This window comes from Lobosporangium transversale (assembly GCF_002105155.1).
Source record: "Lobosporangium transversale strain NRRL 3116 chromosome Unknown BCR41scaffold_18, whole genome shotgun sequence".
NCBI lineage: Eukaryota > Fungi > Mortierellomycota > Mortierellomycetes > Mortierellales > Mortierellaceae > Lobosporangium > Lobosporangium transversale.
The window spans coordinates 694,312-721,926 of NW_019028996.1; the positions used below are offsets into that span (position 1 = coordinate 694,312).

The 27,615-nt window shown below is 41.9% G+C and overlaps 6 protein-coding genes across 6 annotated transcripts; 3 read left to right on the forward strand and 3 right to left on the reverse strand.

Annotated features, from left to right (window-relative positions):
* Nucleotides 1-852: 852 nt before the first annotated feature.
* On the reverse strand, nucleotides 853-1,732 carry BCR41DRAFT_62302 (hypothetical protein). The gene is made up of 2 exons (XM_022030945.1): nucleotides 1,010-1,732; nucleotides 853-877 (listed from the first exon to the last, which is right to left on the reverse strand). The coding sequence occupies exon 1, from the start codon at nucleotides 1,657-1,659 to the stop codon at nucleotides 1,162-1,164; it is 498 nt and encodes a 165-aa protein (XP_021881543.1). The 5' UTR covers nucleotides 1,660-1,732; the 3' UTR covers nucleotides 853-877; nucleotides 1,010-1,161.
* Nucleotides 1,733-3,398: 1,666 nt separating this feature from the next.
* On the forward strand, nucleotides 3,399-4,254 carry BCR41DRAFT_353665 (hypothetical protein; the record flags this gene model as incomplete). Its single annotated transcript, XM_022024201.1, has 2 exons — nucleotides 3,399-4,172; nucleotides 4,200-4,254. Coding segments are annotated over exons 1-2 (431 nt in total), but the record flags the coding sequence as incomplete, so codon positions are not given.
* A 3,060-nt stretch (nucleotides 4,255-7,314) lies between these two features.
* BCR41DRAFT_353667 (hypothetical protein) lies at nucleotides 7,315-7,663 on the reverse strand. Its single transcript, XM_022024202.1, has one exon. It carries the CDS (start codon nucleotides 7,611-7,613, stop codon nucleotides 7,407-7,409), a length of 207 nt encoding a protein of 68 aa, XP_021881545.1. The 5' UTR covers nucleotides 7,614-7,663; the 3' UTR covers nucleotides 7,315-7,406.
* A 6,301-nt stretch (nucleotides 7,664-13,964) lies between these two features.
* BCR41DRAFT_422197 (hypothetical protein) lies at nucleotides 13,965-14,517 on the forward strand. Its single transcript, XM_022030117.1, has 2 exons — nucleotides 13,965-14,226; nucleotides 14,289-14,517. Exons 1-2 carry the CDS (start codon nucleotides 14,202-14,204, stop codon nucleotides 14,504-14,506), a joined length of 243 nt encoding a protein of 80 aa, XP_021881546.1. The 5' UTR covers nucleotides 13,965-14,201; the 3' UTR covers nucleotides 14,507-14,517.
* A 341-nt stretch (nucleotides 14,518-14,858) lies between these two features.
* BCR41DRAFT_405983 (hypothetical protein) lies at nucleotides 14,859-17,077 on the forward strand (the record flags this gene model as incomplete). The annotated part of the gene is made up of 6 exons (XM_022029388.1): nucleotides 14,859-15,222; nucleotides 15,296-15,364; nucleotides 15,479-15,583; nucleotides 15,657-15,736; nucleotides 15,906-16,054; nucleotides 16,278-17,077. The coding sequence occupies 6 exons, from the start codon at nucleotides 14,859-14,861 to the stop codon at nucleotides 16,693-16,695; spliced, it is 1,185 nt and encodes a 394-aa protein (XP_021881547.1). The 3' UTR covers nucleotides 16,696-17,077.
* Nucleotides 17,078-24,076: 6,999 nt separating this feature from the next.
* On the reverse strand, nucleotides 24,077-26,865 carry BCR41DRAFT_353682 (hypothetical protein). Its single transcript, XM_022024203.1, has 6 exons — nucleotides 26,514-26,865; nucleotides 26,382-26,402; nucleotides 26,216-26,248; nucleotides 25,897-26,059; nucleotides 25,339-25,812; nucleotides 24,077-25,259 (listed from the first exon to the last, which is right to left on the reverse strand). Exons 1-6 carry the CDS (start codon nucleotides 26,836-26,838, stop codon nucleotides 24,245-24,247), a joined length of 2,031 nt encoding a protein of 676 aa, XP_021881548.1. The 5' UTR covers nucleotides 26,839-26,865; the 3' UTR covers nucleotides 24,077-24,244.
* Between the last annotated feature and the right edge of the window lie 750 nt (nucleotides 26,866-27,615).

Below are 27,615 nucleotides of genomic sequence, written 5' to 3' on the forward strand. Positions count from 1 at the left end.
ATTCTTGTTGGTCTTACCCTTGTTAATTTTGAAGGTGAGCCCAATTGGTTGTTGTCCTCCTTCAGTTCTTTGTGTAATGATGGTGCTGAAGCAATCCGCAAAGTTTAAGTTTCGAAGATCCTCATCCCGAAGCAGCATATTATGCCGTGCAGTTAGACAGAACATGTCCCGATAATTAGTATCATACTCACGCGCTCGCATGTTTGGCGAATGTCTTTCCTTCGTCCAAAGTCCCATCAATATACTGTGGAACTGCACGGGGGTGTAAGAATCTCGAAGTGTACAGCCTGCTTCACGCCTGCCACCCGATCGAACGACATGAGTGTGAAGACTCTCTATATGCTGGATAAGGATGGTTTGGAGTAGCTTCATTTGAGATGGCGAAAGATCCCAACTCACATCGTTTCGCTCGGCCTGTAGTGAATGGATTCGAATCAGGACCTTTTTAGCCATCTTTATAGTCTCAGTACCGAGTGATACCGATACGGTTTTTTTACCAGTTTTATCGACTGGAGCAGCTTCTATTACTATGTCAAAGGCCAACGGCGAGGAGAATATGGGGAGAGAGGAAGTTTCGATAAAAACGATATAATACTAACAGAATGTCGACATTGCTATGTCGTCATATACGCGGCACCTTAAATAATACACAGTTGCTCGACATACTTTCGACTAGGCTAGCCCCGTGTATAGCCGAAGAATCCTCCTCAGCGGCAAGGTGCGTACGGAAATCTGCTCCTGGTTTAGTGCGCTTGAGTATAGTCTTCTTGAGGATGACTTCTCGAAAAAAACAAACGACTTTATCCTGTGAGTCCACCAGATATAGGGCACGACCATCTTTATCTGCATACCGTTCGCGATATTTCTCACAAAATGCCTGTTTAGCACATTAAGGGCCCATGTCAAGAATGATTTATTAGATGGAGTTGTTAATATTATAGACCCTCTGGCTAGTTGATAGCATTAGAGGAAAATACGAATACCTTATTAAATTTTATCCATTACATACCTTCCACAGACGATAGGTGGGCTGATATGAGGCAAGCGTTTTTGGTTTAATCCCTGAGCAGTCATTCATGTCATCAACGAATCGTTCCTCAGCATCCGGGGGTCCTGACTCTGATACTCGGAAACATATTGCAAAGGTATCGACCTATCAAGCTATTGATCTAGCCTGACCGCGGGTTCGGCGGGCAAAGATTGATACGGACGCGAATGTAGCTGACTTCTTGACTTTATAAGTTGCTGTTGTGGTGCTTGCGATGCGTTCTTAGGACGTCCTCTGGAACGCTTAAGTGATGGGGAAAGCGGTAGCGGTGATATTTCTACATCTAAGGACGGTGCAGCTGTGAGGACATTGGAAGACGCTATTGTAGACACCGTGGCTGATCCTAGACTTGACCCTGGCAGCATCCGTTCCTCTGAAAAGAATCCAAATTCCTTTTCCATTTTTGCTTTTTGAAAAAAATAAAAATAAAAAATCGACTTCTCTAAGATTAACTCTGCGAAATGACAAAAGTCAGAGAAATGAGAAGTCGATTGCTGAATGCTACGGCTAAAGCAGAATGGCTTTGGGATCTCGACGCAACAAGAAGAGGAAAATGTAGGCCGATGAAAGGATGGACAGAATAAAGAGAATGCAATGGACTGCAGTGGCATATAAGAAAATAAAAATCATACTTCATCTATAAGCATTGGTTGGACGCGCTTTTGACAAGCGAAAATAAAAAAACTGGTAAGTGCGTTTACCAACTTTCTGTTCCCTTTTATGGAAATTATAACAAAACCAAAGCATTTTCCTCCCCAAAAAGGCAGGAGTTTACAGAAACGCACTGTCCCCTGAAGAAACGAAAATAATTTCTGACACATAATTTTCAGGCACAATTGCCGTCTTTTTGCCATCTTCTGCCGTCCTCGATTTTCTTTGACTAGTTCTGTTGGTCCCCCCCATGTGACTTCTGTGAGGCTATCACCTTGGTATTTCCAGTGGGGCTGAGCCATTTATGAGGCCCAAGGAAGCCCTCACTGGGAGCTGTCTGGGGCCTTTTTATTTTATCATTATTTTTAAAAAAACAGAAAAAACAGAAAAAACAGGAAAAAAAAAAAAAATTAATTTTTCTTAGACACTTTCTTGAGTCGGACTTTGACCTCAATGACTATTCGAGTGATGCGTTGGATTCCGAGCCAGAAGCGGAGCATGAGCCACCTCCTAGTAGCATTCATCCTTTATCATATCCTGGTACCGCGGGAACGGATAGCTCAGAAAGTCCGGAGCCAAGCGAGGGGACCGATGCGAATGTCAATGAAATAACAACCAAACTTTTGTCTTCCCAGTTGCATGATTATCAATGGATCAAGTCAACTGTTGATGATACCACGATCAAGGAAATTGTAAATGAAACTCGCACAAATCAGTACGACTATCTCCCTCGTGTGTTTTACGTGGACAAGGAGGACTTCAGCACTTGGCTCGAACGAGACGGTCGCGATCATTTCTTTGTTTGGGTAATGCGCAAGCATTATGATAATAAGCCAGGTGGCAGAAGCAGGTTTTCTTATGTTGAAACCTATGAATGCCACCATGGACATGAGACACGAACGGAAAATGGCCCCCAAAAGGTTTCTCAAGGCTCTCCTCAAATTATCTCTCAAGACCCTGGGCAGGAATCAAGGGAAAAGAAAAAGAGACGCGTCTTGAAGCCTAGCCAGAAAGCTGGTTGTACAGCCAAACTCATTGTCCACAACATGAAAGACGACAGTGAGGATCCCGAATATGCAACCAAGGGTGGAAGAAAGCAGCTTCGGATCACATACTATTTTAGACACACAGGACATACCCTCGGCGATGTTAATGATTTTCAATACCTTACCATGACGGAATCAACGAAAGCACGGATTCGAAACTTGATTCGTCTTGGCTTATGTACTAGAGGAATAATTGCTAAAATTAATTTGACTGGGCCCCAGGCATATTCTCTTCACAAGCAAGGGCGTTTGCAGCGCGACCATGTCCTTACATATGAGGACGTTTATAAAATCCACCATAAATACATGTGTAAACTGACAAAACTATCAGACAACGACATGGACTCGATGAGGCTCTGGATGTCAAAGCTGCAGCAAGAGAAGCAGTTTACCGTCTTCACAAAGAGTTGCCTCTAGAAAGGACAGGATGGGAAGGTCTTTCCCAAATTTGCCCATGGATTCATGTCTCCTTTTCAGCGATCTGTATACAGCTCAAATTTTAATGTATTGGGCTGGACTCGACACATGGAACGAACCGCTCCAAGTTTGAGCTTTTTACAATAATAATCCAGGATCCACTGCGAATGAGTGCCGTCCCTGTCGCTTTCATGATCACCAATGACCTAGCCACCACTCTCTGGCAAGTTGGCTCTCTCATATTAAGGATATGGTTGGTGCCCCAGAGTTCATTACTACTGATGACGCTCAAGTGGAATACAAGGCCATCCGTAAAGCATTTGGACGGGATGTAACTGTCCATTTGTGTCTATGGCATGTGATGAAAGCCTGGGCCCGCAAGCTCTCGACCTTAATTCGAGGTGCCGATAGGAACCAAAACAAGGATCTTCGGCAATCCGCAATGAATGAACTCCGTTCGATTCTTTATGATCCATCCCCCCGAAGTGCCGGTGAGAAGATAGTTGAATTCGAAAAGAAATGGTCGGAGCACAATGGGGGGAAACTTTGGAAATACCTCAAAGGACGATACTTTATTGAAGGACGTAGGCAACGGTGGATGAAGTCATATCGTGTTGGCTAATTCTATGCCGGCATGGACACCAATAATTATGTAGAATCTTGGCACAATCATCTCAAGCCTCATTTTCTACGAGGCCATACTAACTGCCGAGGTGATAGGCTGATCTACCTTTTAAGCCATGATGTAGATGACTTCTATCAAGCGCTGGCAATGCGTAGTGTAGTTCGTTATGACCGGCATTCCAAAGGCGGGAAGATAGATATCTTGCAAGAAAGATGTCTAGACAACAAAACAATTGAGGAGCTTCAAGGTCTGGTTATCTACGTTGAAGGGTATTATTGCGTTATCTCGCCAACAACTGGGCGTGGTATATATAGCATTAACGTCGATGAAAACAATACCATTAGAGGATGTAATTGCCAATACTTTATTAATCGGCGCCGTCCTTGTATGCATATGCTTGTGTTATTCAAAGTCAAACAGAATGACGAAAATCGTCCACTAAGTCTTTCCAGAAGGCTATGCCTTTGGTCATGGACAAACACATGGCTGTTGAGCATGGTGAATATCAAATTGAGGAGGAGGGTGAGTTTAACCAAACTGAGATTCAACTAGTTGAAAATCAGCAAAGCGAAGAAACTGATGAGTTGCTTGAGCCTTGAGCTGATTAGAAAGTTTCTTCAGAGCTCTGATATTTTAGATAGGTCAAAGGAGAATGTAGGGAAGTTGAGAGGCGTTGTAAATACGCTAGATAGTATGTCAATAATCCCGAATACTTCTGGAACCAAGAAGCGACAACGGCAGTGTTACTAGATTTTAATAAAAAAAAGTAAACACAGAAAAAAAAAAAATCAACCAAATTAAGGTTTCTCCTATGAATAACGCATTTAAATTTCACACGCAATCATTACTGACGTTATTAGAGTGATTATATCTACCCTTCTCGAAAAGACGGCGCCATGCCCATGCAATGTATGATAGAAGGCATGAATATGCACCAAATAAAAAAAGAATGAAAAGGATCCGTTCAGTATTTATCGAGATAGCACCAAAAGTTGCGACAAAGTTGAGTAATATTAAGGATTATACAGACTTTAAGCGTGAATAGCTCCTGCTAGAGTGCTGAAAATCAGGCGCTCTTGGAACAGTCGAAAGAGGAGCTTATTATCTTTGGCTTAAAGCAGCTCCTAAGTCAATCTGTTCAGGATTCATGGAGCAACAACCGTATAGAGTTTTTCAATTACAAAAAAAAGCGAAAATATACCATTTTTGACATACTCAATGGGTTGTTGCGCCGGATTCTTGAGAGGCAGAGCCCAGCCAAAGCAGGGTATTACTCATCTAGGCTGTAGCTACGATATGAATCCTGGTTTTCAGTATTCTATGCAGTGGTTCTTCAGTAAATGAGCATAGAATATCGAAAAGTCGCTATTTTCTTCGACCTAGCTGCTTTTCCTTAAGGAAAACTTTTTTTTCTGGCTATGAAAACAGTAGCGATTTTACCGCCATTGGACTCGTAATTGAAAAGTACATATAACCTGAGGGTTCTGTGGGTTTTAAGTATATCTGTGTTGCGCTTCATCGTTTTTACTAAGTTTTGCAAAACTAATTTTGAAATGGTTGTCTAGATTGGTCACGTATCATATCCTAAATCACTCATCGCATTACCAAAGATATCGAATCCCCTCGAAAAGTGTAAAACCCACTTTGAAAAGTTGCGCTTCGGTGCTTGCTATCGGCTCCAAGTGGAGCGAGCCCATTTGGGCCTGAAATGAGCGACTTTACTTATAAGACTAAGGGTACCGACACGCCTTTTTGTCTTCACTTCACTTCACGAAATACGCTTTTATTGTCATGTGATGCATATCGGAAATAAGAAATTTTAAGTTCAGGACTGAATATTTATTTCCTCTCCTCTAAAATCTAAGGGGACTCGTTGCTTTGCTGTTTACTTGCATCTATTGCTTTACTTGCATCTCATTTACTTGGTCATCAAGGTCATATGGCAGGACTTTTATTGCGTTTCACAGTTGCTCCTAGCGTGTCTATGAGGGTGGGACGTGGAGATTTCTTGTCTACGCGTTCATACGGATGAGCTCTCTCAGCCATTGTCGCCATTCAGCCACTGTCCAGTAGTCCTCCGCAACTGGTTATGCTCAATGTCGTTCATCTGATGCCTCATTGATGCCGGCGAGGAGGGGAGCCTTTTGTCATGTTCACGATTACTGCTTCTAGCGTGTCTATGAGGGTGGGACGTGATTTCTTAACTGTGCGTTCATACGGATGAGCTCTTTCAGCCATTGTCGCCATTCAGCCACTGTCCAGTAGTCCTCCGCAACTGGTTATGCTCAATGTCGTTCATCTGATGCCTCATAGATGCCGGCGGGGAGGGGGGCCTTCATATTTCTTTATTCATTTTATTTTTCAAGTATTTGTCTGTATGCCAGCTGACTGACATTTATTAATGTTCTATTTGAGACAAAACTCTTAGAATGAAATCGTTTAGGCTATTTGCCATCACTGACCGGCACGACCACTCCGACTTCGACAAGCTTTACGCATGCTTTGTAAGCTACGTCGGTCGGGAGCGCCTGCGTGGCGATCGGGCAGCATCTTTGTACCAACTCGATATGGAAAGCTGCCGAAAGGAATACGATGACATTTGTGTCTTGGGGACCTTAGACCGCTCAAACGCAGCAGTTTCGATGATACGAACGTCAATCCAACAACATACGGAAAGTAAGTGTACTTATCGCAATGACTTTTGTATTCTGTAGATCTGATAAAAAATTAACACGCGCCTTCTTCACCAATGTAGAGGTTTCACAAGGTATTTTTATTGATGATATTGTCCTCTGTCCAACCTGGCCTCGTTGAAATTGTTTCTAACACTACACATTGTTTCATCTGAGACATAGCGAGAGGAGGTAGGTGTTGTTCTTTGGACGTCTTGTTTCTTCGGCAAGGTCGACTTCATCAATGCTGACGTAAGGAAATCTCTTAGGCACGATAGATGAACCCGAGACGACAAAGGCTAGCACTCAAGAGTCAGGTACTACCCTAGCTGCAAGTGTGGGAATGATCTATACTTTTAATTGATATTAATAGAGGCCGTAATTACCCAACGCTCAAATAGTTCCTGAGGAGATTTCGAGTTCTTCGCCTGTAACGGAATCAGTCTCTGCCCAGAGTACACGGAAGAGAGCGAGAGAGGCCTGTATCACAGAAGAGCCCTGGCATTCATTGGTAGTATCGCTGACCAAACTTGTAAGTTCGTTTGGTTTGGTCAGTATAAAGCGCTGACGGGAGAGATGAGAATGAAAAAAAGGAATGCAGAAAATGAGAGAGTATCAAAATAAAAGAGAGTGTACAGAGTGAGGACAAATAAAAAAAAAAGAATGAAAGGGTAATGATGTTTGCTGAAAGATGGGTAGTGGGGTGAAAAAAAAGAAAATAAAAGTGTACAAAGTAAAAAGAATGTGAGTTTATAAAATAAATAAAAAGACAGTGACTTTAGAAAAAAAAAAAAAAAAAAAAAAAAAAAGATGCATAGTCGCGTAAAACGAATTAAGCTCTAACTGATTACCTTTAACTAAAGTATAATTGGTTCAAATGGGGCGCTTTTGGGAAGGAGAGTAACATGTACGCAAGAATCGTGTCAAATATGATAGATGAATAGACTTCATTTCGCCTTCAAGCATTGATACATAACCCAAGATATTAGGAATCTGTGAGCGAAGGAAAAAATAATAATAATAAAATAAATAGGGTCCATAGCATTCGTGCATTCGTTTTCGTCAAAAGTCATCAACGATACCCAAGCAAACAGAAAAAGCATAAACACCAGCAGCTGAAGGAAATGAGTTGAGGCGCAAACGATTCCCGCCATTCGGGCAGTCAGAACCTCGAGACTTGATACTATACCTTGATGCACCCGCCATTCGGGCAGTCAGTGCACCTGGTCGACATCTCCTCCGCCATTCGGGCAGTCGAGGAGTACAGGGATAGGACTTTGACATCAATTAAATGTCAACAATGTCCATCACACTGCTAAGTCTGTAACATGGGATAGAGATTCTCAAACCATTTCACTTCATTGCTGATGAATATGCTCAAGAATACCAATCACTTACCTCAGGAGGAGCAGAGTGAACGAGAGGATTATTATAAACCAGGCTCCCAAGCAACGTAGTGGGGGCAATTACAAAGTAAGTGGTGAGATAACTAAAAAAAAATAAAATTAAAATGAAAATGAAATAAACAGAGTTATGATAAGTCCAAGAGAATGGATGCAAAGTGAGTGGTGAAAATAAAAAGCACGAAATGAATGAGAAAATAAATGAGGTAAAAAAAAAAAAAACCAGCTGTGCAGGGACAGTGTGCGAACAAAAAAAAGTTTGCTGGTGGTAAAAAAAGGAAGCGGAGTGGGAAGGCAATTAAACGCGAAATCAAGTCGTCATCCGCTAATTAATTAACCTCGGATTAAACGTAAAGGTTAGTGGAGGAGGAGAGTGAGAGAAAGGTGTAAACAAATATTGTGAAGAAAGTAATGTGTGGGATAATAATGTTGGTATATAATTTTATGATGATGGATGATTAATTAATTTTTATGCTGCGGCAGGAATAAAAAACAAGGCAAGAAGCTTAAATTTTGCACCACACTGTGTACGTAATTTATTTTTAGTGAGCACACTCTTCATTTTTCTCTCACACATTCTCTCAATCATTTTCTCTCTTTTTTCTTAATCTTTAGTGTCCATTATTTTTTTTTTTTTTTTTTTTTTTGCGCGCAATTATACCAAAATGACAACCCAAAAAATTAAACTCTTTTGTATTTCGATGGGGATCCCACTGCATTTCCTTTGAGCTTGGCTTTCGACGATACTATTGGCGATCTCAAGGACGCGATTAAAGAAAAACAATCACCTTTTGCTTGACGACATCCGCGCAAGTGACTTAGTTCTCCATCATGTTTCGATCTCTTCTGCGCCAAAAAGACTAATTACACTCAACAATCTAACTGCTGATGAGAGAAAGAAACTTGAGGAGCTGGAAGACCCAACTAGCGAGATCTCTGAGGTCTTTGGCACCACACCAGCAAAGAAAGCCATCCATGTCATTGTTCAGCGTCCATCTGCAGGTAAGCGCTGTTCTTATTTGTTCAATTACACTGATGATTATGATGACGCGTCTAATTACTTTTTTTTTTTTTTTTTTTTTTTTTTTTTTTTTTTTTTTTTTTCCAATTAGTCGCCCCAACAAGTATAATCAACCAAGTATAATAGTACATTCGTCTTCTCCTCCAATCAGCCGAACGTCATCTCCATCTCGTAAGTGATGTCCATCGAATTACTCTTCATTCTTTCGCAGTATGCGCTATATTAAGAATTCAATTTAATTAATTAGAGGACTTGGAGGCATCAATGAGGAGAATCACCGATACTTTTTTGCTCAGGAATCACCAGCGACTATTTTCCTAGTGGAGTATCTTAAACTCATCTCTGGTGGTGCAACAAGGGAGGGAATACGCAAGTTGTCCAAAGGGTCAATCAATCAAGGTCCTTGACAACGTATGTGAAAAACTCCATACTGGCGGAGTAGCAGATAGTCTCATTTACATTATTGTTGAAGTACCGAAGCGAGGTATGTCTTTAGTTCTTGTTCGTGGTCGACTGATGTTTTCGATTTAAGGCTTCAAAACTACCTTCTGAAACTATTCTATTTGTTTATATTTTAACAAACAGTTTCGAAAAGGGATCGAGATCAGCTAGAGAATGACGAGAGTGATAGGAGTTCCCTCAAAAAGGCCAAGCTAGAAAACATGAGCCTACTGGAGACGATTAGTGCAGCAGGACTTGCCCAAAAGGCTTTAATAAACGGTGTTCCACGCCTGCGGAGCCTTATGAGTAAAGAACTGGTTTCAATACTTAAAAATATTGGCGCCATGGTGGGAGAGGATAACCACTACTATTCAATACCCCAAACTACCACTTCCCTCCAAAACGCATCATTTCAAGAAATCGACGTGATATCCAGCCCTTTGGGGACAAAGCTTTCTGTGATCAACATGAATGATCTGTACGTAAGGTCAGCTTTCAAAAAACTCTACGACACGGTCGTCAAGGATTTTTTTATAAATGGAGATGATAGAGAGCCTGCAACCAAAATTGTTGTCACAGGGACAGCCGGTATAGGGAAATCATCCTTTCTCGTATACTTCGCCATCCGGCTGCTTGCCGTTAGCAATGAGGAAGACCCGCCTATTACCATCATCCAGAAAAAGGAAAGTTCAAAGTGCTATGCTTTCGGTGGACGATATGTTGTTCGATATGGGGACATGGAGGATTTCATGCCCTTCCTGCAACTACCCAACACTTGGTTCCCAGTCGACAGTGCACCATCACCAGAGCTCACGCAAGCCAGGACTATCTTCTCGGTATCACCAAGAACTTTACTTTCTAGCGCGAATGGGTACCAAGAAATCATGAAGAGGGTGATATGGAAGTACCACATGGCTCCATGGGAACCGAGAATAATGGGAAAATAGGCGATGCCGAGTCGGAAGCATTAGAACGCGTTGAGCTTGCTTTATCCAACCTCCGGGATGATGTATCAAATATAATAATACAGTATATGCAGGGCCGGGATTCATTGGAGTTTAGCAGCCAGATTTTTCACCGTTATCCAACAAACGATCATAAAGGATTCGAATTACGACAGGCTTCTAATGATGTAATGCAAAAGGTGTATACTTTATCGGACGAGAGTACCCGTGCCAAGGTGTTGAGAATGCTCGTCGATGGTAATCCACTAGGCAAAGGAGTAATGTTCCAAAACTATGTGCAGCGTATACTGCGGCTGGGCGGTCGTAGCTTTAAGGCCAAGAGCATTGATGATGGCACTGAGATAACTATTGAAGTCGGAGAAGGCCCGAAAACCAAATTCTTTCATACTTAGGATGAATATGTGAAGGACGATATGGAAGGATCATTGTGGCTGCCAAAGAGTAAGACCTTTTCTTGTGTGGATATGTCAATAGCTCCGAAATATGTATCTACTCCAGATTACGACGAACAAGAAACATGGCATCAAAAGTGAAAACTTCAAGAAGCTTCTGAAAACTCTGCAAGATAAAAAGTGGATTAGCTCCTCTGACGAGATTGCATTTATTTTTGTAGTCCCGCAAGACATGGTCGAGGAGTTCAAGAAACAAACTTACAGAACTGGAGCAGATCGTGTGGATCCTACGCCGACAAGACAATCGAATTAAAAAATATCAAGCAACATGTTTTGGCGGTTGATCTGCAAGATGAGCTCTGGAGATGCAGGAAGAAGGCAAGCCAGACGGACAACCCAAATGAAAGTAGAATTGTGAATCAATAAAGTCAATGTACTCTGATAGAGGAACTAAATCGTGATTGATTTCCTCCCGCATTTGTTTTCACATCTTTCTCATTTTCTCCTCCACCTCAACTGCACCTTTAACGTTCATTCGAGGTAATTATTCTTGATTCGCTTCTTTAATTGCTTGATTACTTTCAACATGCCTAAATCTCAGTTGAACTTTTCAAATGAACTACATTGGATCCGCAATGAAGACGAAGAACACTAACGTTGCTCCCGTTTACTGGATATAGGTGGCTTTACGGAGGAGGAGCTACGAAAGCTTCGCTGTACTTTCGAAACATGGAAGATTAATAAGGCTCAACTGCGTTAGTGAATGGTTCAGAACCATTTGCAAGTGGTTCCATTAATAATAATATTCATTTGTTCGTTTGAAAATCATGTGTCCCAATCTTCTGTTGGTTTATAGAATGACATGCTAATATAACGTAACCTTTTAATTTTGTATTCATTTAGTCCTAACGCTGAATCGAAGCTTCAGAAACGTCGGCGGATCAAAGCTGACCGTCCTGATGTCATCATTAAGCTTCGAGGATATGAGGCTTTTTTCGGTGAAGTAACAGGTCCTTCACAGGCAAGCAACATCTCTAAACGCGCTTGGGATACTTTCAGATGGGCGCGTTCGCAAAGTCATTTCTGGAAAATGGCAACGATATTGCTCCCATCACCCAAGTGATCTACACCTCTGGATCATACATTCGCCTGAACGTTAATTAAATAGGCAAATATGTCACACAAGTATCTCTCAATGACATTCTTCTCCAAATGTTATCGGATCAGGTTATTTTAAATCGAAAGAAGAATGGACTGCTGATCTGCAACCAGAGGAAATAAACATCCGCCTTTGAACTTAAAATCACTTAATTCCTATATATAATTCACATGATAATAAATATTTTTTGAGGGTTCCTATTCGTGTGCGAAAAGACATGTAGATATCCATGGTTTCACGTTTTCTGACGAAGGTCAGTTTCCGTAGTAAAGTAATAAGTGCACCAAGACAGAGTATATGACTAATCTAGGCAACCATTTCATAATTAGTTTTGCAATACTTGGTAAAAACGAGAGCACGACACAGAGACACTCAAAACTCACAAAACCCTCAGGTTATTTGTATTTTTCAATTACGAATCCAACGGCCATAGAATCGCTACCAGTTACATTTTCAGAAAAAAAAAATTTTTTTAAAGGAAAAGCGGGCAGGTGGTGGAAAATAGTGAATTTTCGATACTCTACGGCCATTTACTCAAGAACTGCCTCTCACGGTTCGGGTGCTATAATCTATTGGGTGTGTCAAAAATGGCATAATTTTGGTTTTTTTATACTTCCAATACTTTGTACAAGTGCTACTCCATGAATCCTGAACGGACCTCCTTAGGACCTATTTTAAACGAAAGACAATAAGCTCTTCTACCGACCATCCCAAAGACATCTGCTTTCCAGCGCTCTATCAGGAATATCGTTATTGATTTATATCTGAGAGTTGAGCAAGAACAAACGATTTGTGTTATTTTTTTTTTGACGAACACGTGAAGACGGAAAAAAAAAAAAAAAAAAAAAGAATGACGTATAAGAATCACTTTCATTATTCCCCTTAAAGTCGCACATTTAAAAGAATTCTTCGTTTCCTCAAAGTGTCTAATCATCCTTTCTTTCGTCCCATTTTCCCCTCTTTTACTTGATTAACCCTCGCAATCTTTGTTTACACATTTTTCTCCTGCAACACAACTGCACCTTTATTTGAGGTAATTAATCTTAATTCGCTTCTTTAATTGATTGATTATTGGCTGAAGACTTGATTTCGCGTTAAATTTCTTCCATTGCCACTCCGCTTCTCTTTTACGCTCTCTCAGCACACCACTCTCTCACTTTTTTTTTTTTTTTTTTTACCTCACTCTGTACACGTTTATCTTTCTCCCTCATTACGTGCCTTTTACATTCACTGCTCTCTTTGCATTCCTTCTTTTTTCACCCTCACAATTCTTCTCGTTTTCTTTGCGCACTAATTTATTTTTTTCCTTTTCCTCTACGTCTATTTATTTTTTCTCACCCTTCGCACACCATTTCTCAATCACACACCCATCTGGGTATCAGTGCTCCTATTTCAACTGAAATTTTGTCAATTATGATGTTTCAGATTAAAAAAATAAATATCAATTGACAAATTTCAGTTCGAATAGAAGCACTGCTGGGTATTTACTCTCTCGCGCGCCTTGTTCGTTCTACTTTACTGCCACCTCCTCGCTCAACATCCTTATCATCTTTGCACTTTCAAATGAAATTACTTGACGTTATAACGCCTTGGAAATAACTCACTTTATTCTATAACCAAATTGTTAGACCCGTTTCAGCACTCTCATCACCTTCTACGCTTAATCGTCACACTATCGTACAAGTACACGGTTGTTTTTTTTTATTTTTTTTTTATTTGTTATTTTACTTATTATTTTGTTTTCATTCTTGCAAGGCAGCACCTCGTGCCACTTCGATGTTTTATCGTTGAGGCATCTGTCGAAACCACTCCAGCTATTTGATACATTTCCTCCTTAGCCTACTCAATTAGTGTAATTGAGGTAGCTGCTCAAAGTTGAAGCTAATCGCTTGGCTGTTGTGCGCTCGCTGTCTTGTTTAGTGATAACACCTCGTGCCTTCTTGATGTTTTATCATTAGGGCATCATGTCTAAACCACCTTGGCCTTTTGACGCGTTTCCACCTTGGTCTACTCAATTAGTGTAACTGAGGAAGTTCTGAAGTAGAAATCAAACTCTTGGCTCCTGTGCCCTCGTTATCACTAAAGCACCTCGTCTCATCTTGATGTTTATCATGGTGGGATCATGTCAAAACCACTCCAGCCATTAGTGTATTTGAGGAAGCTGCTCAAAGCACTTGGCTCTTGTGTGCTCGCTGGTCTTATTGCTTTTAAATTCTTTTGTTGTGGAAACAATCCAATCCGTTTGATTACTGTTCTTATTGATTAATGTACAACACTAGGATACCTGTCAGAGAGAGATAATCTCTGAGTGCACGTTTTGTAGATTTTCCACTGATTTAATATGTGTAAATCGTGTAAACAATGGTCACTCACATGGACAAGGGAGGTTGGGATTAAGATGACGTCATTACGGCAAGAACTAATGATAATCTTGATGCGATCTAATAGCTAATGCAAGCAAACAGATGCTGCGCAATCCGCAGCAAGACCAGATGACTCATCCGCATGACTCCAAATTGACCAATGATATTCCGGAAGACAAACAAGAGGAGAGTACCCGATCCGATGCCAAGACTACGACTAGTAATCAATCATCAAACGAGGAAGACTCTGCCACCTCAACCAAGACATATAATAGTCTAGAAGTACCATCTCATATCAAGTAGCAATAAACACCTTATCTTTACTATACTTGCTTCCCTCACCTTTGCCCACATATTTCCCTTGATCCTTTGCCCACATATTTCCCTTGATCCTTTGCCCACATACTTCTCTTAATCCCTTGCCCACTTACTTCTCTTGATCCCTTGCACACTACCTGGTTAGTTACCTAGTCTTCCTCTAGTCTGGCTTTATTGCACATCATATCTTTACTATAATTTGCTTCCTCCATCCTTGACCACACTTCTCTTGTTCCTTGAACCCAACTGGTTAGTTACCTTTCTTGTAAGCTGACTTTATTACAATATCTCTGCAATCACTATCAATTTTTTGCAAAAATTATTAGGTACTTTCAATATGCCTAAAGCCCACATGAACTTTTCTAAAGAGGAACTACATTGGATCCGCAATGAAGACAAGATATCTCCCGAAATATACTTCAAAAAATTCAGATCAGGCGCTCTTAAATCTCACGAAGAACACCAGCGTTACTCCCGTTTACTGGGTATAGGTGGTTTTACGGAGGAGGAACTAGGAAAGCTTCGTAATGCTTTCGAATCATGGAAAATTAACAAGGCTGCTCAATTCTGGATGGATCGCAGTTCAAGAGATTCACAAATCAGAACAGCAGCTGTGTTAGTAAAGGGTTCGGAGGCATTCGCAAGCGGTTCCATTAATAGAAACAAATGGGATGAACTGGATGCGCAAGACGAGGAGCAAGGTATGCTTTTGGAACTGTGCCTATTTTTTCATATGATTTTTTTCTTCTTTTTTTTAACTCCTTATGACAATAGTTAGCCGCAAGCGTCCACAGGAAATCTTTAGAAACAGCAACAAACTGTCAAAGTCACAACGGAGCTATGGTGAGTGCCTTTATGGATTGGCTGAAGTATTACTGTTTGTATTAATATTGTTATTATTAATTATTGTCATTATTAATTATTATAACTGACGGTTTTGCCCATATTCTGTAATAGCAGCAGAGACTGGATTGAAGGAAAATAAATACGTGGGACATTCCGATACGTACACTGAGGTAGATGGTTCAAGTCCGCAGATCGATGAGCAAATTCCTTCTTCAGGTAAAATGATGCGAAATATATTTATATGCAAATAAGTATAGTATGGTCTTTAATTATAGTATTTGCCAATTAGATACGGCAGCGACAACCACGACCGCTCCTACCAAGCTCGACAAGGTAATGATTGCGTCGACAGCTGCTCCGAGGACTAAGGTAAATGCGCATTGAATATGTTAATACATTTTTCGACCTGAAGTGTAATACCATGTTTTATCATATAAGTCAACCGGTTGACTGTTTATTTTATGAACCAACTGTGCTTATGAAGTCTGCGAAGCCATATAATGGACACAAACTAACTGCTTCTTAACAATCTTGCTAGAATGCCAAAAAGCAATCTGAGGATGAGATAGAAGCAGAATTAAGCAAGCGGCGCAGGGTTAGCTTCGGTTCTACAGTCTCCACCACAACAACAACCTCTGGCTCACTCTACTCATACCATGGATCGGAGACGTCCTCAGAGTCGGATAGGTATGTCTACCACTTTCTTGGAGGGAGTGGCCGAGAGGACTCCATACTCGAAACATCATGGATGTACAATGGTGTCGACATCAGCAAGGACCTAATGACATTCCGAGATCGCATAGTTCGAGAGAACTATGGGATCTCGCGGCCCCATGAGATGCTGTACGTTTTATTTTATTATTTCATTCTTTGCCTTGCAGCGCCTTTCCTCTTCTATCTTGTACTAAAGACTACTGACCGCGTTGTCTGATAGCGTTATCAACTTTATCTTCCTTCTGGAGTCGGAGAACCAGATTTGGGGCTTGCAGGGGGAGGTCCAAGACCATGTTTGGGAGTCCATGTGGGACTCTGTGGGCAAGAAAAAGATCAATAACTTCAAGTCTACCATGATCATTGAGTGCCACAAATGGGCAGCGCTGGCAGCAAGTAACAACTTCGACGAGTACTCAAAGCTTTTGAGAAGCAACCCTCCCTGTTTTCCTCTTCTCCACCAGGCCCTGCTGCAGCTGATCTCGTCGCAACAGCTATGGACATTTCCTAGCCTTGAGAATGAGGCAACTTTTATTCGATACCTCATCGACCCCTGCTTGAATGTGACATTTGGGTCGATCAAGCATACGAGCAGCAAGTGGTATGTAATGTTCTAAGCCTTGTGTTGTGAATATCTTTTGTTCAAGAAGTCGCTAATGCTCTCTTCCTTATATTTTAAAAGGACAACTGTGCTGGATGAAACAAGAGGGCAAGATTCGCGCCTCCTCTTCCCAGACTTTTCTCTTGTGACCCAACTTCGCGACCATTCATGTTCCTTGGTTCATATGGAGGGCAAGACCGCTGCTAATAAGGGCTTGTCACAGATATGGGACGACCTTACCAAGCTGGGACAGGAACTGAAGCACTCTCTTGATGCTATGATCGTTCTGGAGCCCAGTGGTCCTGTGTCAGTCATAGGGATTCTTCTTAAAGGTAGGATGGTGCCTCATGTACCTTTATGTTGATTTCATTGCTAATATCGGCTCTTCTGTCTGTAGGATACAACTTGGAGTTCTATGAGATGACCATACAGGCTGAGGGAGTATATATTTTTAAAAAGTATGCAGATTGCTACTTGTTCAACAAAGCTGAGAACATGTTCCCACTTTGTAGGCTCCTTGAAATCCTTGAGACAACAAAGGTACATGGTTTAAATAAATTGTGATAGCGAATGAAGGCCGTATTAAATCAAAACTTGATAGTATTAACTCCACTCTGTAGATCATGGTAGAGAGAACTCTTATGAATCTGCGAGCCGTCAAGATTGCACCATCAGATTCACCACTGGTACCTTTTAGTTGGCTTAGACCGTCTTTCGTCAAGCCAAGAAGGATATTGTTGCCAGATTAGAGTGTTCCTGTCAATAAAGTTCCATGGAAACTAACAACATCAGTCAATGATATACAAGCTAAGCTGCCGTTGTACTGTCGTCACCTAAAGCCAATCAATAATTTCAAAATATTGACATTGTCATTCCTTTCTCCAATTTGATCTTCCTTGTTGACAATGTATAGTGCGTGCCAAAACTGATGCATTTTTCAACATTTATTTCTCATTCTCCTTCTTCTTCTTTATGATCTTCCCTGCCACCACCATTTCTCATTCCCATTTGTCTCACCTCCATGTATTCTCATCGTCATCGCCATCAGTGGCCTAATTAGCATTTAAATGCAATTTGCTTTCAGCCACTCATTGCATCTATAACGGCAATTAGCAACTTCCTGTTTTTATTTATTCCTGTTACTTCTCCTTTACCCTAACGATGTTCCCTCTTTTAGCCTTATATAGCTCCCTCATCCTCTTCGGCATACCGCAGTATAGTTTGTGTAATAATTCAGGAGGGATATGTGTCCATATGCAAGCAAAATCACTATAATAATTTTGTGCAACATAGTATTTCGCCCATATTTCTAGAGCATTCCTTGCAACAGGACATTAACTAGTATAAATAGGTCTACTTTTCTATTTAGTTCTGTAGCATAGTTCCCCCTGAATAAAGATACCTTTATTGCACCCTTAGATCCCCCTAGAACACTACCTTGACTTTTGCACCATACGTCTTAGACTCTCTCCCAGAGGTCCCCCATATTCTTTGGCTTGTCTGGATAATAATCCAACTGCACCTTCATGTATGCCCATATATTTTCTATTGGTTGATGACCAGTGCTCCTATTCGGTTTAAAATTTTGTCAATTGATATTTATTTTTTTAATCTGAAACATCATAATTGACAAAATTTTAAACCGAATAGGAGCGCTGTCATACATCTCTACTTACAATTAACATTCCACATCGTTTAGTATTTATTATGAGGAGACTTTCTATGGAAAAGGTACAAAATGCTCGGCCTTACTTCGACAAGGGAAGTCTACAAGCGAAGTGGCAAGGAAACTTGGTATCTCTATTCCATCGGCAATAAGGATCAGGAGTGACGTCAAGGACAATATTCCTAAATCCAGAATGGGCAGACCCTCATTGGTTTCTCCTGCTACCAAGAGTGCAAAAGTCAAGGTAGTGTTCTAGGGGGATCTAAGGGTGCAATAAAGGTATCTTTATTCAGGGGGAACTATGCTACAGAACTAGATAGAAAAGTAGACCTATTTATACTAGTTAATATCCTGTTGCAAGGAATGCTCTACAAATATGGGCGAAATACTATGTTGCACAAAATTATTATAGTGATTTCGCTTGCATCCTTCCCGTCATGAAGAAACCTATTATCTTGTTTTTCTTGAAGCCTCAAAGACGGCAAGCGCCTCTTTAGCGTTTGCGAGCGAAGATTTTGTTTCCCAAGTGGCTTCATCTAATGGATAGCCTTTCCAAAGAACGAGCCACTTAGGAGTTTTGCCAAACATTTTGAAGTCAATGATTTTGTCGACTTCATACTCCTCTTCTCCATCTACAAGCTCGGGGGCAGGGCGTGGTGGTAAGCGGTCGCCGAATTCACGAGGTGACTCAATATAGGGGCGAAGCAGATCGGCATTAAAGACTGGATGTTGATGCATGTCAGGCGGTAGTTCCAGCTTGTAGGCATTTTCATTGACCTTCGAAATGATCTTGTAAGGGCCTATGTACTCAGGTTCCAGTTTCTGCGACGGCCTATTTTTATGTCCCGCGACAGAGATGTTTTCCGAGCTTAAGAGCACCATGTCACCCACAGCAAACGTAGCAGGCCTGCGAGTTTTGTCCGCTTGGGCCTTTTGCCTATTCTGCGCTTCGATGATGGCATCCTGAGCTAGCGCCAAATTCATCGACTGGGTTCGAACAAAATCACTGACAGCCGGAACATTGGTATCAGGTGGCTTTAAAAGAGATCCAGGGACTAGTGGATGGTGACCATAGTTCAGAAAGAATGGGGAGAAGCCTGTCGTAGGATTGACAGAGTTGTTGTATGCGAACTCCATCATAGGCAGTAAAAGATCCCAGTCGTTTTGCTTGTACGATATGTAAGAGCGGAGCATTTCTTCTAATGTTCTGTTGGCGCGCTCTGTTTGTCCGTCTGATTGTGGAAGGAAGGCAGTAGACATGTTAAGTTTGGTGCCCATGAGCTTCATCAACGTTGTCCAGAACTTGCCGGTGAAACGTGAATCTCTATCTGACACAATTGTCCGAGGCATGCCGTGCAGTCTAAAAACATTGTCGAAAAAGAGTCGTGCAACATCAGAGGCAGTGTCGGTAGTTCGGCTAGCGCAGAAATGAACTTGCTTGGACAGTTTGTCCACAAAGACCGTAATCGCGTCAAAACCTCTGGCTGTCTTCGGAAGCTTGACAATGAAGTCCATTGTTACAGTATCCCATCGTTGGCTTGGAATTGCCAAAGGTTGGAAAAGCCCTGCAGGAGGCTTTAGTGAAGGCTTGTTACGCTGGCATTGCTCACAGGAAGCAATGTATTTTTTTATATCCCTCGCCATGCGTGGCCAAAAATATGTTCGTCGCATGCTACTGTACGTTTTATCGAGTCCCAAGTGGCCTGATATAGGAGCGTCGTGAGCGTCATGCAAGAGTTGTGAACGGAGTCCGTCGTCCTTGGGTATGCAGAGGCGAGGGCCTTGTCCAGCGTTGATCCAGAGTAGACCATCTACCACGAAGTAACGATCCGGGGTAGAGGCATCCTTATACTGATGCACGAGGGGACCTAGAATTGGATCGTGTAGGTAGCAACTGGCTAGTTGTTTTCGAATGCCAGGGTCTAGATTGATAACCAAGGAGTTCAAAGTAGTAGGTGTAGCCTCCAAGTCCTTGAGGTCCGGTCTTCGTGAAAGAGCATCAGGGACGACGTTATCTTTACCAGGTTTATACTTGAATACGAAATCATACTCTTGAAGCAACTCCATCCATCTTGCTTGTCTGCGAGTCAAGTTCGGCTGGCTAGGAAAATGTTGTAGAGTGGCATGGTCGGTATAAACGACAAAGTGAGAACCATCAAGGTAGTATCGCCATGTCTTCAGAGCATGCACCACAGCCAGCAGTTCTTGTTCGTGTGTAGGATAGTTGCGTTCCGCTGGGTTGAGCTTGCGTGAAGTAAAAGCTACTGGTCGTGATTCACCATTTTGGTCCGTCTGGAACAAGACAGCACCAATTGCAAAGCCTGAAGCGTCTGTTTCGACTGCTGTAGAGAGGGCAGGATCGAATATCCTAAGAACTGGTGCTGAGCTCACTGCTCTTTTCAAAGTCTCAAAGGCGTCTTGTTGAGATTTTCCCCAGTGGAATTCCTTATTGCAGCCTAACAATTGTGTGAGGGGAAGAGCAATATCAGCGTAATGAGAAATGTACTGATGGTAAAAATTAGTCAAACCAAGGAATTGCATCACATGTCGTTGGGTTGTTGGTACTGGCCATTCCCTTATTGCCTTGACAAGTCCGCCATTCGTCTTGAGTCCATCCTTGGATATGACATGGCCTAGGAACTCAGTCTCTTCCTGCATGAAGGAATACTTGGATAATTTACAATAAAGCCCAGCTTGACGCAAGAGGGAGAGTACTTTTCGGATGTGCTCTAAGTGATCTTTCTCGTTATCGGAGTAAATTAAAATATCATCGAGATACACAACAACACATTTATCAAGAAGTGGATCAAGTACGTTACGCATCATAGTCGAGAACGCTGCAGGTGCATTTGTAAGACCGAAAGGTACGACGTTAAACTCGTAGTGGCCATAGCGAGTTCGGAACGCGGTCTTGTGTTTATCATCAGGATGGACACGCATTTGATGATAGCCCGAGAGTAGATCCAGCTTGGTAAAACATTTAGCTGTTCTGAATCTGTCGATCAATTCATCGATCCGTGGTAAGGGGTACCTGTTTTTCTTTGTGATCTTGTTCAGGCCCCGATAATCAACACACATTCGAAGCGAGCCATCCTTTTTCTTCACAAAGAGGACTGGAGCACCGTATGGTGAGGTGCTCGGTGAGATTAATCCTTTTTGTAAAAGATCAGTTAGTGCAAGCGAAATCACTCTAATAATTATGTGCAACATAGTATTTCGCCCATATTTCTAGAGCATTCCTTGCAACAGGATATTAACTAGTATAAATAGGTCTACTTTCTATCTAGTTCTGTAGCATAGTTCCCCCTGAATAAAGATACCTTTATTGCACCCTTAGATCCCCCTAGAACACTACCTTGACTTTTGCAGTTAGCTGCTTCTTCAGTTCATCAAGCTCAGCGATCGACAATCTGATGACAGGTCGGACAGGTGGGTCAGCATAAGGGTCAGTCTCTATACGCATGCTATCACCTCTGTCAGGGGGAAGGCCATCAGGAAGCGTTGTAGGAAAGACATCAGGGAATTCGACTTGAACGATTTGCTTGATAGAGTCCGGTAGTTCAGAACTACTGCTAGAGACAGGTACTGGAACTCGAACTTGGGCGAGGAATACAGAGGCATCAGGTTCCGAGGCAACGGTAAGGAAGTTAAGAGCAGATATGACGGAAGATCGCTGTCTAGGCTTCCTGTCGATGCCAGTGCAAGGCCACAAGACCGGGGTACCTTGGTATTCAAAATGCAGATCATTTGTTCGCCAATTGATGCGAGGGTTGATATCCGTCAGCCATGGTTTACCCAAAATTAGGTCGTATTTGGATAGAGGATAAACAATGGCGTTGATTTTATCCTGATACGCGTTGCGGGCGAGGGTGAACGTGGCTGTGTGCTGAGCAATTGTCTCGGTACCGTTGGGAAGAATGACAGGAATGGGTCTACCCTCAATTAGCGGAACATGTGTGTTCTCGCAGAAAGAGGAACTTATGACATTGCCTTCGGCCCCTCCATCTACAAGAATGCGCGCAGGTCGACCATTCACTGCTCCAATGAAAGTAAGGAGTCGGCGAGAGTTTTTATGTTTGGCATAGGTAAGGCTGAAGGATTGAAGGCGAATTTCGTTACGACAATGGGAGTGGCGATTGGATGAACTAGGGGTAGATGAATGAGTGGAAGTGAGTGAAGTGGAAACAGTGAAAGGATCAGTGGAGGGGAAAATAGGGTCGGAGAGGGGATTGTTTTTTAGCAATGAGGAATGAGTAGGGGAATGGGGATCAGGATGAGGTGAATACTTAGAGAGTAGATGTAAGGAAGTAGATGCAGTGGGAGCAATAGAGTGATCAGAAAGGGGCATGGATGTTATATTTGTGCACAAAGGCTCTATGACCTCGGTTCCGGCATCTGAAACAACGCCCCTCACGAACGCAACGTTCTCGTTCAGCTGCTGTGAGCTTGGGTAGCGAGCTTGGCTTGGAGTGGTTTCTGTTTGGTCGTTGCTGATGGAGAGAGGTGTACAGGTTGGCAACCAACATTCTCATGTTATCGAGATCCATTGGTGTAGGGCCAGAATTATTCTCATGATGGGGTGATAAGGCGTTCGGGGTAGCGGATACAGGGGTGGCATCGATGGGATGTAGAATACTGTGGACAATGGTCGCCTGCTCAATGGCATCGTCCAACGTCTCTGGCTGTCTAAGTCTTACCTGCTTGCTTGTTTCGGGCTCAAGGCCTAGCATGTATTTTTGCAAAGCAGAGTCTTTGTCGAGATTTGTAGCCAGACGTAGGTGGCTTCTAAACTTGCTCGTATATTCTGCCACACTCATCCTTCCCTGACGAAGTTTATCCAACGCTCGGCGAGCTGCATTCGCAGAATCTGGAGGGGTGAACTGACGGAGGAATGCTTTACGGAAGTCAGCCCAAGGTGTATCGAGATTCAACCCGGAATCTCTCCACCATGCCTTGGCTTCGCCATTGAGACTGAGGACAGCGTATCGAACCCATTTGGATGGCGTGAGTGTGACAATAGTGTAATACTCCTCCAGGCTGTCGACAAAGTTTAAGGCTGCAACAGCGTTAATAGCTCCTTCGTAAGGCGTAGGCTTCTGTGGCTTTAGGACCGTGGCGAGGGTTCTGGCTAGGTCATTCTCAGCGGCTTCGTTGACTTTAGCAGTAGAGAGGGCCTGATTAAAAGCAGTAGCTATGGCTTCGCGAATGTTCAGAGGAAGATCGATGGACGAAAGGGCGTTATTCAAGTGTTCCATGGCGAGGGGTGAAATTCAATGGTAATTGTAGTTCTCTGGGGGTGGTCGTGGTTTCCTTTGCTACCAATGCAAAAGTCAAGGTAGTGTTCTAGGGGGATCTAAGGGTGCAATAAAGGTATCTTTATTCAGGGGGAACCATGCTACAGAACTAGATAGAAAAGTAGACCTATTTATACTAGTTAATATCCTGTTGCAAGGAATGCTCTAGAAATATGGGCGAAATACAATGTTGCACAAAATTATTATAGTGATTTCGCTTGCAACGCGACTTGGCTTGACAGGCAAACTATGCATGGAGGAATGAGTGAAGGAAATGAGCGGAACAAATTAATCAAGCACACGTGATCTTTTTCAGATTCGAATCAGACAAAAGTCATTCATCAATTCATGAGCTAGACATTGCTTGCTGTTCGTGACAAAATATCTAATTAACTTTGAAAGTGCATTTATTTTCATTACACATCTATCACAAAAGGCTGTAATAAAGCTGACCATTTCAAGCTACATTTAAATGTAATGTACTAAGTGCTCAAAGTCCCCAATATACAAAGTAACAGCTATTCAAACAGATCTGCAAAATTATAAAGCCTATGTCAACAAAATGGGACGTCCGTACAATGTTGGTAAAAAAAATAGAATTGCTGTTAGACAGTCAACAGCTCATTGTCAATTCTTTGACTATTGCCACTCTTGTCCTTCCAGTGAGCACTCATCTTCACTGTATCAAAACTCCTATCGTGCCAGAAATGCACCAAATTCACCCCTTGGTCCAGTTCCGCGTCGGTTTGCCAGTATGGGTGCTCAAGATAGTCGTCTGCTCGAGTAAAGTGAACAACCCAAGCTTCTTCTGCTGAGAGTAAGCGTTTATAAGTTGGCGACTTGCTGATAAAGTCCTTAATAGAAGTTTGACTTCCTGTAGCCAAAAGCTCGATAGCAACCGTCGGCTCTCCTGCTTTCTTGATGACAATATCACTATATTTGTGGTCCTCAAGCTCATGGTGGTGCCACTGGCTAATGATCCCATATCCTTCTATTTTGTTTAGCCAGTTGGTGAGAATCCTCATCAATTCCGTGTCATAGACGCTCTGTCGAGGGACATCAATGTTGTAGTCGCCCATAACCTTAACTGTTCTCCCCGATCTTTTGTATGATCGGTATTCCGACTGTATAATCAAGTTTTTATCGAAAAATCGAAGAGCAATCTTCATAGTCTCCAGAATATCCAATAATCCTCCTTGACTTTCCTTTGGGGGTGACTCCGAAGGAGCGTGGGGATATTTTGCTGGGATAATATATCTCCTCACAAACGAGTCAATGAATGCTGAGGCCATACGGTAGTTACTGCCATCAAGTCTTATCAGCACCCCTTCTGCAGTTAGGAAGTCTGCCAATCTCTGTTGTTCCATGTCTGTGATAGATATATCGCCGAGATACCCAATAAAATCTGTTCGGAGAAGATTAACAGCATCTGTAGCTGATTCACTCAAAAGTGAATCGACCATCCTTCTGAAGGTATGATGTGAAAGCATCATCTCACTCTGATTGTCTGTGGAGAAGTCCAGCCATGTATCGTAATCGAGACAATTCGTCGAGTCGTTGACTTTGGAGCGAAGATTCTCATGAATGGAACGTCCACAAAGACAAATCATTCCTGGATGACTATTGACATTGAGCACAATTCATTGTATTAGAATGGCACATCAACTCGTGGAGAGTTAACTAAGCTTAAAAAACATACCCATTTGACTTCCAGTGTATGTCTCGAATAATCTCATCATCTATTTTAATCATCTCATCATTCGCATAGTCATTAAAGAGCTGCCGCGTTTGATCAAGAGTGAAATACGGGTTCCTGATAGTATTGTTGACATTGAACGGGGCTATGTGTTGACCTGTTGTGCTAAGGTGCTGAAGACTAAAGGTTCCACATAAGACAATACTGTCAATGGCGTATAAATGGTTATTCTGTCGGATTGCTCGAAACGCCTGTAAGCATTGGTTGCGGATCTCGTCGCTTGCGTTAAACAGTAAATCAAACTCGTCAACCAAGATGACAATCTTCTCGTCCTTGAATTTAGTTCGACCGAAAGCATCGAGAAAATCTCGTTTGGTTGTAATATCATCGACTTTATAGTTGCGGCGAAGAGCATTTCCAAAAGCTTTCCAGAAATCAGGCTCATTATTGCCAACGGCAACTCCCTCAAATGATAGTCTAAATAAAAAATAGAGGGTCAGTACTGGTATATTAGCGCATACATTGCATCCACTTTATCCATTTTCACAGAAGTTGGCTTACGGGAGGCAGCGATATCCAAAGTCAGCTAATTGGGTGATAAGTCGATACAACCGTGTTGTTTTTCCAGAGGCACGTGCGCCTATGAGCATCACTATCTCGCGGTCAAAAACGCTCTGTAGTATTTCCTCATTGTTGTCATGGTCCGCAGGATCCACATAGTAGACTGATTAACTTCGTCGAATCTGATCGGTTCATTGACGGTCCACCTCTTTTTTTTCAAAAGTCGCGGTACTGAAAAAAATTAGAAAAAAAAACAGCAAGACCTGTCAGAAGAGAAAATAAGGAATCGGTTCCAATCCTTAAGGGAGAATTAGCTTACATAAGTCTTCGGCCCTCCTCTTTTTTTCCGAGTCTGTTGGTAAAGGAAGCAATGATAGAAATTTGCAAGAAAAAAAGAAAAAAGCATCAGAGGAAGTCGTCAAGCACATGTGCGATGATTAACCTTATGAAAAAAAGAGAGAGCCAATTAAACAAATGAGTCTTACTCGAAGTGGAAGTAGACGGATCTATACCGCAATAATGCGAAGGATCATTAGACATAATCAATGATTACAACAAGCGTCACCACATGGCATGCCGCAGTAACAGGCACAATTAGAATTTAACAGGCTTCTTACCTGCCGACGGCCTCTGGACAACGACGTGTATGGTTTTCTTTTCTGGTGTAGTGCCGAAAATCTCAGAGATCTTGCTTGTTGCACAAAGCTTTTTTGCATTTGGGTGTTCTGAAAGTGTAATGGTTTTTTCGTCCTCATCGTCTCCGATTACGATGGAGACATGCCAGAGATTCAATTTGTCGGCAACAATCTCTCGGAAGTCGTTTTCTTTTTCCTTCTTGATTGCTTTTTTGAGAGCAGCAATTGAGTCATCAGCATCCAATTGGACTTTAAATGCGGAAGAGTCGCCATCGAGAATGCAAAAGAGCATAATTTTTTGAGTCATCTTGGTTTAATTGCGCACTGAAAAAAAAAAAAAAAAAAAAAAAAAAGTAATTGGCAGTAAACCAGCAGAGAGCTAGTTTGATTAAAGTGAACTGAGCAAGAATGTTGGCGTTAATGTGAAGATTGAAAGAGAAATGCTTAGAGGAAGAGGGATGAAAGAAAAAAAAGATGGATGCGTGAGAAAAAAAAAAAAAGAGTGGCAATAGGATGTGCTCACTAAAAATAAAATTACGTACACACGTATGGGGGCAAACTTAAGCCACTCCGTTTGTTTTTATTCCTCATCCATCATACGAATTCCCTTAAATACTCAAGTTGCGTAGTGGTATTTTTTTGTAGAATTTATAATGAGGTGACGTAGTAGGCTATTTGCTAAATCCACCCTTTTCTGCCAGTTGCTTCTTCCGAATCACAATCGCCATCTAATCCTATTCCATCGCTCATTACTATTTTATTTATGTCAGGATCGCTCTCCTGCAGACTCCATTCAGGCCTTTTTCGTGTTTCTGTAGTCCATCTCCTGTCCCAGGTAACCTTTTTATTTTTTTTAAAAAAAAGAAAAAAAAAAAAAACGCGTAAATTCAAATTAGCCTACTTCATTTCTAACTCTCTGTCTTCCTCCTCTCTGAGATAGATAATATTAGCCGTCCACAATGGTATTTATAAATATCACGAACATGCTAGCTATTTCGATTAGCTTATAATTAATTATTTTTCTTGATGCAAATTATAGGTCCTCACCACTGATACCTTAATTTCGAGTAACGGTGAGGATGCA